This window comes from Anolis sagrei, chromosome 3 (genome assembly GCF_037176765.1).
Source record: "Anolis sagrei isolate rAnoSag1 chromosome 3, rAnoSag1.mat, whole genome shotgun sequence".
NCBI lineage: Eukaryota > Metazoa > Chordata > Lepidosauria > Squamata > Dactyloidae > Anolis > Anolis sagrei.
The window spans coordinates 145015875-145030110 of NC_090023.1; the positions used below are offsets into that span (position 1 = coordinate 145015875).

General features: G+C 37.8%; 1 protein-coding gene across 5 annotated transcripts in view; it reads left to right on the plus strand.

Moving 5' to 3' along the window:
* The window catches only part of ENOX1 (ecto-NOX disulfide-thiol exchanger 1), a 527672-nt gene that overhangs the window by 388573 nt on the left and 124863 nt on the right, over positions 1-14236 (plus strand). For all 5 annotated transcript variants that reach the window (XM_067466943.1, XM_067466940.1, XM_067466942.1 and 2 more), the window contains one exon: positions 2324-2536. In XM_067466943.1, coding sequence (XP_067323044.1) covers positions 2324-2536 — 213 coding nt within the window. The remainder of the gene's footprint in view (positions 1-2323; positions 2537-14236) is intronic.

Below are 14236 nucleotides of genomic sequence, written 5' to 3' on the forward strand. Positions count from 1 at the left end.
ATACATATACACCACTTGCTTCTACCATCATCAGATGCTCTGAAGCCACAGAAGCAGGTGAAACACGAGGAGAAAATGCTGCTAGGACCACAGCCACACAGTCCAGAAACCACACAACACCCCAGTGATTCTGGCCACAAAAGCCTTCAACAATACAGATTGGCCCCATCTTTTTTTAAACTTCTAGCGGGCAACCAACATGGTGCTATTCTCTCTTCAGTGTTTGAAATTGCAGTTTTAATTTTTTTAAAGCTGGATTTTTGACTTGTTTTTAGAATTTAATTTGTTTTTAAAATATAGAAATATGGAGGGAGGGAAGTTACATTGATTTATATGGTTGCCCGTGTATACCCTCTGAAATGGAACCATTGTGCATGTGGTGCCCAAGCTTATAGCCTCCATGCAGAGGCCCTAGCTCTCACAAACACTGACTTTGATGTGAATGATCCTCAGGAGTAGCTCTCCCCTCCCTATGAACACACTCCCAAGACACACACATGGAGGATATATCAATTGTGAGCAAGGCTGATATTCTCTTTGATTTTGTTTTGGATCCTTGTAAATTGAGAGTTTCTGTCTGCAGATTTGAAACCCCGAGGATCAAAAACTGGCAAGGATAATTTACAATGGACACCCAGCTGGCTGACATTGATAAACTGATGGTATTCAAAGATATACATCAGAGCTTTCAAGACAAGTCCTGCTTTACAAGACATAAGTGCAGCTTCCCATAAGTATGTGTATGTTTGAGTAATTGACGAGCTGTCATCACAGCAATAATTTCTCTAAAACATGCTTTAAAGTTGGGGAAGAATGACTTCTTAGAGCAAAAAAGTACTCACGCTTATGGTGGATTTTAAAAGAGCAATTATGCAAAGAAACCTAGCTAGTACATCTATCTAAGCAACAAGGCATTATGCTTTTATTGTCATTTGGTTGAGAAAATATTTTTAACAGTGTCTGCTTGTCTTCAAAAGTGGAAAAAGACAAGCCCTGATTTTAAAACAGGATTCTATTATTTGCTTTCATAGACAGAAATTGAATTTACTGTAAGGGATCAAGGTAAATTTCAGGTGCAACAATGAAAATGAATTGGGCAGTCAATCCATCTCTTTCCAAAGCAAGGAGTGAATATGAAATTAGATTTTTTTAAAATAACCCATAGAAAGGACATGAAGTTAGTTGCCTATTTTTACCGTGAATAATTTCCCTCTAGAGCACTGCTTCTTAAACTGTGAGTCCCAACCCCAAATAGATCAATGGTCTGCAACAGACTGCAATAGGGAGGGTTCCTTTAAACCCACAATGCTCTCACACAACTTCTATTCCCTATAGTGGTTCCAGTTCAGAAGGACTTCACACTGGATTGTATGAAGTCCCATCTATAAATCCACATCTGGCTTTCTTCCATATGGGGTTGACTCTGAAATATGAGGTGTTGACTCTGAAAAAAAAGAACAATAGTTATTGTTCCTTTTTTTTCTATGAAATTTACATGGTGGTGCCATGAATGTATTGTTTTCCTTGGGATTCCTGAGTATCTTTTTAAATTGAAGGAAATGTAACTATTTTAGATTACTAGCATATCCATTGCTCATGTGGGTCACCCTAGCACCACTCTTCTTATTCATAATATTTAATGCATTTTTCCATCACTGAATGCAAGGAGATAAGCAAACAAAGAAAAAGTGATATCCCCCGGCCCAGTGGTTCTCAACCTGTAGGTCCCCAGATGTTTTGGCCTTCAACTCCCAGAAATCCTAACAGCTGGTAAACTGGATGGGCTTTCTGGGAGTTATAGGCCAAAACACCTGGGGACCCACAGGCTGAGAACCACTGCCCCACCCCAAGCAAAGTGTAAAAAGTAAATTCCTGTTTTGCGTGTAGAAAAACTGATGAGATACTCCCAAAAGCCACCAATCTGGAAACACTATAGATGCATGGATGTTTATGAAACACTCATGAAAAGCTCTATAGAGAGTATATTAATGGTTTTTATCTTAGTCTGGTGCTGGGGGTGGGAGGGGGAACACACATACGTAATAACACTTAACATTTAATTATTCCCAGAATGAAGCTGCTTCATCTTGCTGGAACAGTGTAAAGAGTGAATGAAATTTCAAGCCACAACATTTTACTAGACTCAGGATAATCAGGGCTTTGGAGAGCAATTTATAAAGTTTTATGTTAGGGTGTAAAGTAAGCTCTAGTATAAGATATATCGTAAACATTCTTTATGAGATTATTAATTCATAAGGGCAGAAGTGTATTCTGAATAAGAAGCATGTGGCCATCAATTAAATGTTTGAATTGATAATTCTAGATGACGGCAAGTTTTCAGAGGCCATAACAGTGTTGCTCACCTGGATAGAGCGAGGGGAGGTCAACCGCCGTACTGCCAACCAGTTCTATTCAATGGTGCAGTCAGCTAATAGCCACGTCCGGCGACTCATGAACGAAAAAGCAACTCATGAACAAGAAATGGAGCAAGCCAAGGAAAATTTTAAAAATGCCTTAACAGGAATCCTTACTCAATGTAAGTAAACCATTAGTCCTGTGTTGTTGGTGGTGTTGTGTTAATTGGTGGTGTTTTTTTAACCATGAGGGTAAGTAGTTGTGATATCGTCATTTTCTGTTCATATCCCATGGCACTTTGGAAGAACCAGGACCATCCTTAAGCCATTACTCCTCAAGGTGAGCAAAGTTGTAGTACTTTCTTTCTTTCTTTTGTAACTAAACCGAAGTTGTATAAATATGAGAAAACTGGCCATATAATAGTACTTTTCATCTTGAACAATTTATTTGCTTTTAGGGTGGGATTAATTAATCAGATTATCAGTAAATACTCTCGAGCTATAACAATTCATATAATTTGTGAAACTTTGCTTGAAGCACCACACATTTTCAACATTTTCAGTGTGTGGCCTTGCTTGAAAAACAAGGAAGCAATAAAATCCACAGGCTTGGAGGGTTAGGAGAAGGACTAGACAGCCATGAAACACGACATTGAGAGAAGGACCAAATAGCTAGGAAACAGAAGGTCCAGCAGCACTTGCTATAGATGAGTTCTTTCCCTCTGCCCTTAAGGAGTAGAAAAAGCCTATATTCCAAGATGGAAGGCAGGGCATGCTGTATGCCAAAGAGGTCAGAAACAGTCTAATAATAATGATAATAATAATAATAATAATAATAATAATAATAATAATAATAATAATGTGTCCCTCCATCATCTCCCCGAAGGGACTTAGGGTGGTTTAGATGGGACCAAGCCTAGAAAAGCAGAAATTAAAACATAACACTATAAAATTCATCAATGATCAAACCATCAAAACAACCAATAGCCTAAACTAGGGCCAGGTTTAATTTAATTTTCTGTTTTATATCTCGTCTTGGCACACTTTTCTGTGGTATTGGGGTTGCATGCTCCAGTGATGTAAATATGTATGTTGATAGTAGCACTTCTGCTAGTACGATCACCATCATGAGATAGGCTTTTGTTGAGGATCCAGACTAAATGAGAGAAACAGCTACTTCACAGCAGCCGTATTGGGTAACCTAAGTGGAAGATCTCTCAGAGACAATGACATTGATACCCTAGCTACCCGTAAAGGAGCTAGTACTGCACAGAAGAAGGCAGTAGCAAAGCATCCCTGAATGCCTTTTAGCTTGAAAACTGTATGGTGATACAACCCAAAATTAAATAAGAAATAAGCCTGACTTGAGCTCTTTGAAGTCTTTCACTCATAGGATCACCATAACAGCACAACAACTGTTTTATATAAGCTGAATGGGACTCCTTCAAGATTGAAAGCTGGGATACATCAGACAAATAAGTAGATAAACATGAGCTCTAATATGCAAATTGTACTTTGCATACAGATATTAATTTTCTCAGGCAGCTTCCAGTAGGCAAAAAGGAATGTGCTGCAGAACTTTTGGCAGGAACATCATTCCACTGATTTTCTGCAAATGCTTACTTGGCAGAAGACCTCTCTTTAATATTTAGCGCTGGCAGTTTTTCTGTGGACAAAATATAATCAGTTTTGTTACCTTAATGGGCCTTGCTCATAAAACAATAATCAGAATAATTGTCTGGTGGATTATATTTTCTTTTTTTAATGTGTTCTTTTGCTATTTTAATGATGAAAATGTACAATACATGGTCAAAGAAAGAAGCATGGAAACCTTATTTTTCTCAGATTGTGTGGGAAATCATTTGGATCCAGTTAATCGTGAGCAATGATCATTAGACTGGTGTTTTATTTATGATGAAATATGCCTTTCATAATTTATTGGGCAAAAAAATTCACATAGTATGATTAAATATGAAATATTTACCAGTATCCAAGAACACAGCTACATAAATTAAGAACCAAATGAAAAATAATCATTTCTTTGAAAACAGCAGGTGTCATGAAGGCCCAAATTAGATTTCTTCTTTATGGGCTAGAAATGCATGTGGGTACAGTTTGCTCTAATTAGAGGGTTTGCACTGCTTTGGGTCAGATCACAGGGCACCTCTTTTGACTCAGGTGTAAATCTAAATCCCAGTTTGGAAATCCATGTATTTCTGCCTCTGTGTTTCAATACAAAGTTATAATATTTCCCCCTTTGTTTGAATATGATTCAGTCTGTAGACCGCATGGGCTCCTCCTTTATGAAATTGTGCATACCATTAAAAACAATCTGTTGATTTGATGAAAGTTACAAGGCTGTGTCCCTAAATAAGAGGAAGTAAAATGCAGATTAAAAATTACAAGCAGCAAAGTGCAAAAACAGACGTTTCCAAAATGATACCCTTATCTCCCTGAAAAATTTCAGAAGGCTCGATACTGTGATATGTATGTGTGTAAATAAATTTGCAGGGGAAAGCAGCTTACTTCCTGCTTTTATTTGATTTCTTTTTTTGTTTTGTATGAAAATAGCAAATATCATATTGATATTCCTAGACCAGAAACTACAAATTTCAGACCCGTTACTGGGAAATGTTGATGAATGGGGGGGGGGGGGGGGATTCTTCCCTGTTGGCAGGAAAGGCAGATGAGTTTAAGAGTATAAGAGGGCAGGGGTGGATAATAAATCCTGACCACTAAGTGGCAAAAGAAGAAGAAAACATTACATTCCAACATTTATGAGGCAAGCAAGCACACAATGTAGTGAGCAATGTGGAAGACTCCCAAGACAAGCATTTCAGACACTTGTCTTATTACAGGGTGGGTCATCCCACATTTTGAAAGCATATAAAATGAACAAAGCTATCTTTTTAAAAATTGTGTATATTACAGAAAAGTACAGTTTTGTTTTAATGGGTTTTAAAAATCATATCAGGGATTTTCTTTTCAGTGTGGATACAGTAGCCCAAAGAATAAAAATCCATAGCAAAATCATTTTTAATCTGATACAGATGCATTTTGACTGAGCATGAAGTATGTACAGTATCTATGTTGTTTTCACAGAATAGTTGTTCTCATAATACCCTTGAACAACAAAGCCCTGATGTTCACCAGTCCATCTCATGATGGATACTGAAAAGGGCAGAGTCTAACCTACCGAATTAGACCTCCCCACCTCTCTACCCCCACTACTGCTCACACGGAGCCCCCGGTGGCGCAGTGGGTTAAACCCCTGTGCCGGCAGGACTGAAGACTGACAGGTCACAGGTTTGAATCCGAGGAGAGGCAGATGAGCTCCCTCTACCAGCTCCAGCTCCTCATGCGGTGACATGAAAGAAGCCTCCCACAAGGATGATAAAAACATCAAATAATCATCCGGGCGTCCCCTGGGCACCGTCCTTGCAGACAGCCAATTCTCTCACACCAGAAGCGACTTGCGGTTTCTCAAGTCTCTCCTGACACAACAACAACAAAAAAAGCCCACACGGTGTCTCTTTGAAATATGGAAGCTTTATGTCCCACCCTGTGCAAATTGTTTTGCCTCATAACCAAGGCCATCACGACTATCCACTTCAAGTGCTCTAGAAATGGGCCAACTAGAATAGATGTGTCTCATTTAAACCTCATGCAGAGCATCTTAAAACCACCAAAGTGTAATGTCCCAGTATCTCAGTACAACTCATTCTTTTTTTTAAGCCTGTCAAAATACAGATGCTTGCATGCAACCTCTTTTTCTCTGGAGATTTTCTTTGAGGGACTCTTTTCTGATCATATAAACATAAAACTAACACCTCTATAGTTAGCAAGGTTATTTTTAAAATGGAAGAGAAGTGAAGAAATACTCTTGCATAAATAAATCCCAATTAGGAAGATGATAGACAAGTCCCATGCATGGGTGTTGGTTGCACTTTCCTGTGGTCCAGGGATCCCTGAGTTTGGGCTCCAGTGCCCAACTGAGGGAAATCAGTCCCAAGTAAATTTCAGATCATACTGGAGTATGTTTAGGAACACTTGTTTCCATGAATCCATGGTCCCTATTGTTGAGATTTAAGATCTATATGGAACTGTAATGGCATTAGGACTTTGGGGGTTGGATGCTATCAATATGCTGATTAAACTTAGGCCTACTCTTGCTGCTCTTTCAAATTAGTTAGGGCTGTGCAGCTGCCTAGACTAACCAGGAAAATCTGTTGACCCATTTGAGTTGAAAACTGAGATGCCTCTTCTTATCCACAGGAAATACATATGCTGGCAATGGAGTTCATGGATTTTGCACTAATTGAGCTTTCACTTGGTGATCAGAAATAGTCTTGTTCAAATAAAGTCCAAGGCCTAACAATGACATAGCTTCTTGTCTTTGCTCCTGTTCCATGGCTTCTTTGGCAGGGCTTGGATTAGATGAACCTGTCAATACAAACCTCAGTTTCCACAGTTCCCTCGGATTCCACCTGTACTTCAGGTGTGCATGTTCTGGGGTCTTCATCTGCAATGGTTCTTCACCCTAATGCATTCTTCATCTTCAATATTTGGCTTTTTCTTTTTTCCATGAACTCAAAAACATTCAGTAGCTTTAATAGGCATCTTCTGGAGTCAGGTGGAAAGATTTCAGGGGAGGGGGGTTGATCCCGTAAACAGCCCCCCACCCCCTACAGGCTTGGGTGTTATGTTCATTGTGCCCTTTAAAAATGTATCCTAAAGGTTTAATGATTCTATTTACTTCAAGAAATTTATTATATGGCAGAATACCAAAGCCTTGCATAACACAGAAGAGCTAGCCACTTTGATTGTAGATCTCAACCTATTTTCTATCTAAAGGCATTTTATAAAGGCATTTTGAGAAACAGAATTTTCAAATGTTCCCTTACTCATTTCTCTTTACTTTATGGATATTCTGTTTATTTCAGTATGTAACAAGAACTGTTACTACAATTCTCATAGATGATGCTTCTGAATTATTAATACCAATCTTCAGAACATGGGATTGTACATGTTTTGTTATGGAGTATGAGGCAGATGGAAGTTAAAGTATTCCCAAGGTATCTCCAAGCAATCCTTTTCACTGTAATTTTTCCTTCCAAGAAAAACTAACATAAGAGAACAAACAGTATCCACAGCTAGAGCAATCATGTAAACACATAGGTACTATAAAGTTTTTTTTTTATGCAATGAGGACATTGGTTATGTTCTTGAGTCCTTGAACTTACTTTTGTTTTGATATTTTTTTTCCATTTTATTAGTATAGAGAGTAAAAAATATGTGATACAACCTAGGCAATATTTTCCAGTATGATACACATAATTACACATTCTTTTTGTTTTTATTTTACTTTCATTTCAAATTCTTTATGGTCTTGCATTGAGCCTCAGTGCAATTTTGTAAGGCAAATCGATCTATTTCTTATAGAAACATAAACCTGAAGTTGAGAGAATGATGTAAATGTTAAAAGGCTGTTAAACTCAGCAGCTGCAGTGATGAAACCCCAGAGTGACTACCAGACTCTGAACTAACAGGTATTTTCTACAAAAGGAAGCTCCACTATGTTTTCCCACATTTATTATTATATTATTTTACTTAAAATATTTCTATTCCACCTTTCATCACACTGTGATTTTAGAACATGGTAAATAACTCTTATAAGAGACTTGGAAACATGATTTTGCAATACTGGGGCAAGAAAGCAGTTCTTGTTTGGTACCAATAGATTTGTAATCTAGGCCTCAGACTAGCCTTCTTTTGTAAAGGTATTGCAGAACCAGAGCCCTTTTCTCCAGAAGACTAGCTTCTTGTTGTTGTTAAAATAGAAATTACAAAGGCTCCCAAAAACAGATCTTAAATTATTTAAAGGTTGATATGAGAAGCCCTTGTTCATGTATTTGGGTCTGGGTCTTATGTTCTTTGGACCTTGAAGGTGTATGCAACAATGTGGTGTAGTATTCGTCTTAGAATAATAGAATTATGAATTTGGAAGAGACCACATGGGCCATCCAGTCCAGTCACCTGCCAGAATCATAGTACCCTCTCAGGTGGCCATCCAGACTCTTTTTTCAATGGCTCCAAATAAGGAGCCTCCACCGCACTCTAAGGCAGTGAGTTCCATTATTGAACAGCTCCTACAGTCAGGAAGTTCTTCCTAATGTTCCAATGGAATCCCATTTCCTGTCATTTGAACCCATTACTTCAAGTCCTAGACTCTAGGGCACCAAAATAAGCCTGCTCCCTCTTCTTTATGGCATCCTTTCAAATATTTAAACATAGCCATCCTGTTTCCTCTCAACTTTCTCTTCTGTAGGCTAAGCATGCCCAGCAGCTCTTTAAGACACTTCTTATAGGGCATGGTCTCCAGACCTTTGATCATTTTAGTTACCTTCCTCTGGACACCTTCCATCTTGTTGATATCCCTCTTAAATTGTAGTGCACAGAACTTGACACAGTGTGATTCCAAATGAGGTCTGACCAAAGCAGAAGAGAAGGATATCATTACTTCCCTTAATCTAAATCTATACTTTTGATACAGCACAAAATCTCATTGGCTTTTTTAGCTGCTATATCAAATTGTTGTCTCATGTTCAACTTGTAGTCTACTAAAACACCAAGATCTTTTTCACATGACTGTTTCTGAGCCATCCTGTATCTGCACATTTTTTTTGCTTACGTATAGTATCTTAAATTTCTACTTGTTGAAATTAATTGTTAGTTTTGATCAATTAGCTCTCTAATCTGTTAAATTCATGTTGAATTCTGATCCTGTCCTCTGAAGTATTAGCTATCTCTTCCAATTTGCAAACTTGATAAACATGCCCTCTAAACCTTCATTCAGGACATTAATAAAGTTGTTGAACAGCACTGGGCCCAAGAAAAAATCCTGTGATACCCCACTAGCCATGAAAGGGAACTATTGGTGAGCACCCTTTGGGTTTGGTCACTCAACCAATTACAAATCCACCTAACAGTAGTATTATCTAACCCACATTATAATTCAGAGAATTTGAGCAAAACTAACTGGAAACTTCTATCAACGTGTGTATGTATGTATGTATGTATGCACGCGCGTGTGTGTGTACGTGTGTGTGATACATCTGCTGATTATTGCAGATGTGGAACTGAAGACTTCACATATTCATCATCATCAAATAATCTCTGTTGCAAAGCAATCCTTTGAAAAACATTACCTTTTGGTTACAAAGCTGGCATCAGAGTCCAATCTATTCATTACAGTATCTCACCTTGACTACTATAATTCTTACTGCCAAATCAATCGTCAGACTTCAATTTATTTGTGCTTCTAAGCATCTAACCAGGATCCCATTGAATGTATAAATTCTCTGTTTCATGGAGTTTCGTCCTTGGCTGCTGGAGAGACATGAATAGAGTAATTTGAAAGCTGCCCCCCATTTTCTGAATCTGTATTTGTTACTATAAGGACTGAAACACTGCTCTGTCTGAACCACTCCTCTTTAAAAAAATTTTTTTTGCTAAAATGCATATCAGGGAGCACAGCTAAGTTGAGCATTGTGCATAAGAATAATAGAATCATAAAGTTGGAAGAGATCACAAGGGCTGTTCAGGTTAACCCCCTGTTATGCATTTAATTTGAATCAGTTCTCAGATGAGATTTGCACTTAACATTGTTTTGTACCAATATGCTTGCAAATATTTTTGAGTCACACCTATGCTTTTAAGGTAATTCAACAGGCATTTAAACATATGTGAAGTTTTGACAAATAATTAACTTTATATTGATAGTTAGGGGATATTGAATATTGACAGCACTGAAAACAAACAAGGAGTATGCCTCCAAAAAAAGCAGTGTTCCAAGTAGGCTTCAATCCGAATTGCAACAAGATGGCAAGTGGTCCTCTTGATGAAGTCATATATACATACCTTTTTTACAATGATATTTTGAGGTCATTTGTATCCTATATAAAACAGCAGTGAAACGTGTACAAAATAATCCACATAATATGTTGACATATGTAACTTCAAAGTTACTGATGAAGAATTTGTTAAAGATTTTCCTTACATTGGTTAAGATATCAACTAAGCCAGATACTATAGTATTTCCAATTTCTATCATCAAATGTAGAAGGTAAAAAAAATGAAAAAAGCTAACAGGCTAAGAAAAACAACTTATTCAAAATATTACATTGAAATAAATTTTTAGAGATGCCATGGAACTGCAAAATAAAAGATAAAAGGGTTCTAGACCAAATCAAATCTGAACTCTCACTAGAAGCCAAAATCACTATAGTGATTATACTTTGGGTAGCTAACTATTAGAAGCATAACTCATTGGCAAAGACAGTAATGCTGGGAAAATCTGACGACAACAGGAAAAGAGAAAAAGCGCACTATGGATGGATTGATTCAATAAGGAAAGCCATGGCCCTGAGTCTCCAAGACCCAAAGATAGCTGTTAATAACAGGGCTTTCATGCTTAAGGTAAAGGTAAAGGTTTCCCCCTGACATTAAGTCCAGTCGTATCTGACTCTGAGGGTTGGTGCTCATCTCCATTTCTAAGGCAAAGAGCCGACGTTGTCCTTAAACACCTTCAAAGTCATGTGGCTGGCATGACTGCATGGAGTGCCGTTACCTTCCTGCCAAAGTGGTACCTGTTGTTCTACTCACACTTACATGTTTTCAAACTGCTAGTTTGGCAGAAGCTGGAGCTAACAGCGGGAGCTCACCCTGCTCCCCAAATATGAACTTGTGACCTTTCGGTCAACAAGGGGGAATGTTTAACATGCCATAAGTCAAAGGTGTCTTGTTGATGCTAACAAACAAGTATCAATGTAATTGTTGGCTTATACAGGTTTAGACCAAAAGTTTTTTTTAATGTGGGAATAGTACAATGAATATTTAAGAACCTCTCACTTTTCATAATCAATAAATTATTCAATTTCCTTATTGTCAGCTGAGATATTGCCAGTTATCAATAGTACAGCTCTATACTACACTCTACTTGTCTGTTATCTTTCTGTTTATATATCATTAAAAACTAGTATAATCCAATCAAAGTCACCAAAAATGTCCTTGACCTAGGTGTCCAGCTCCCCCTCAAACATTTATCCCATCTGATGATACATGTTAAATAGGGAATATGTGTAAATAACAAAAGTGCCGGTATGATCCTCATACTAATTCCTATCAACATTGTTTTGAGAAATAATCTATATTACATTACATTGGACAGTTTACAGAAAATATAGAGGGTTGGTTTTCCCTGAAAACAAATTTTCACCCACCTCCCGCTTTCCCAGAATGTTTTATGTTTAGAAGAAGAATTGCTTTTCAATGCTCCGTTTATTGATGGGGAGACAAAGTGTTGCATCTGGCTAATGAAAGTTTTATACGGCATTAGATTAATCAACAGATGTTTGTTGATGAATATTTAATCATGCTTATTGCACTTCGGCTGTATGGTGCTGCTCGACTACAGCTTTGTAAGCATCATTCACCTGTTTTCAGTTATGGAACTTGCTGGCATTCACATACGTGTAGCCATTGCCATCACCAAGGAATCCCTGGTATTTCTAACAGGTGGAAGTAGCATGATGCTTCCCTGATCTATGCCAAATCTTCAAAATCTTTGTAGTCAAAATGCAGAAACTAGAATAGGGGAAATGGACTGATTTTACCACTGATAACCAAATGAACAAACAAAAAAAATGGCCACTGAAAGACTCCCAACAGGGCATAATAAAATGATGCTCCAGTCTATGTTCAGTGTACTTTGGCCACATCATGAGAAGACAGAAAAGCTTAGAGAAGACAATAATGCTGGGGGAAATGGAAGGAAAAAGGAAGAGGGGCCGTCCAAGGGCAAGGTGGATGAATGGTATCCTTGAAGTGAATGGCTTGACTCTGAAGGAGCTGGGGGTGGTGACGGCCAACAGGGAGCTCTGGCGTGGGGTGACCATGAGGTCACGAAGAGTTGGAAGCAACTGAATGAATAAACAACAACAACAAATAGTAGTTTGGATAATGGACAAGAGCTGCAGACCAGGATTTGATTTCCTGCTCTGCAACATCAGCACACTAGTTGTCCTTGGCTGAGTCTCTCATCCTTAGAGCAATGACAAACCCTCTCTGAATATATAATGCCAAGAAAACTCCATGTAACAAACTCCATCATGTGTCAGAGTCAGCTTGAAGGCACATAACAACCAAAGCTCTCTGTAATCTGAATAGGGCTGAACCAGATAGATGATGATTCTTTGATAGTGACAAAATAGGCAATCTTCTTCTGGTAATTTGGGGCTGAGAATGTATTCGCATTATGGGGCTGCAGAAGTGTTCATTTTCTGATCTTAGCTTGATAAGTGGCTCACATGAACTGTATCCAAAGTATCCAAACTTTGTTTCTGATCACACAATTTAAAAAACAATGGTGTAAAAATATATTGTATAATGGGTTTTGTCAGTCCCAAGATATGCTAAGTAGGAAAAAAAAAGTTAACTTTTTGATCTAACACTATGGCGCATAGTTTTGAGCTGAGCATAACTCTTCCATTGGACAGGATGAAGAATCTAATTTTCAGCTTCAAAGAGCTCAGGGTCAGTTACAGTTCCCAGTAACTAGTAGAGTTCAGTTGGATTAATATTTTCTATCTCTATATTTGAGGCCTAGTGGTCCATCACCTTCCCACCAGACAAATAGTCCAGGTTGAAAACCTTGCATAGTTTTTGCAACTGGATGTTCATTCACTGATAGCACAGTCATGTAGACTGAGTTGAATATGGCCTAGTTCCTTATAAGTGTGTATAGGACTGCAGTGTACATTATATTGTTTTACCTATACATTGAAGCCCGGGTAGCACAATGAGTTAAACCCTTGTGCCAACAGGATTGCTGACTGATAGGTCAGTGGTTCAAATCCGGGGAGAGCGGGTTGATCTCCCTCTGTCAGCTCCAGCTCCCCATGCAGGGACATGAGAGAAGCCTTTCACAAGGATGGTAAAACATCAAACATTTGGGCGTCCCCTGGGCAACGTCCTTGCAGACAGCCAATTCTCTCACACTAGAAGTGACTTGCAGTTGCTCCTGACATGAAAAAACCCTATACATTTCTCATCTCCTAGTGTTGTAGCAGCCAACTGTATTTCATAATTAAAGTGCTGCAGGTTTTATGATGTTTCATGTGCTGAAATCTTTTTGAGTGATCAGATAAGGATTTATAATTAATGCTAACACCTGTGGAAAAACTCTCAGCCATTTTCATAATTAGACACTTCAAAGTTCAAGAGTTTCAGCAAAAGAATTCTGATACTTCCACTTATACCTTTTCGGTATAAAATGGTAAAATAATAATTTCCTTCCATCTTCAGGGATATTTTCTACTTGAATCTTCTGTCACTAATTACTTATACATAGATTGTTAATTAAGTTCAGTGCTCTTTGCACTTGTGATGGGTACAACAGAATAAAGATGAGAATCTACACTTCACTATTGAAATAGATTTCTTAATGATAAGCCTTACCTATTTTCCTATACTTCTTCAATTTAATTTAATAAAATTATGAAATACAAACTGCAAATTGGAATATGTTATCATTTATATTAAAGATTTATATTTCATCTATGAATCAGGTTGTCTCCCACCTATTAGCAGGAAAAGAGGACTGGTTTCCTCATGCGTATATAGCTGGACTGGGTTTATTATTTTAAAAAGTCCAACACATTTCCTGTACGTACATTAATTGGCCTTCTTTGGAGACTATACCAATGCATACATTAACTTAAACATTTACAAAAGGACAACATACAAATGAAAACATATTCGTAATATTATACTGCAAATACTAGGTTAGTGTTAAATTACATGCATACCATTAATCAAATCAA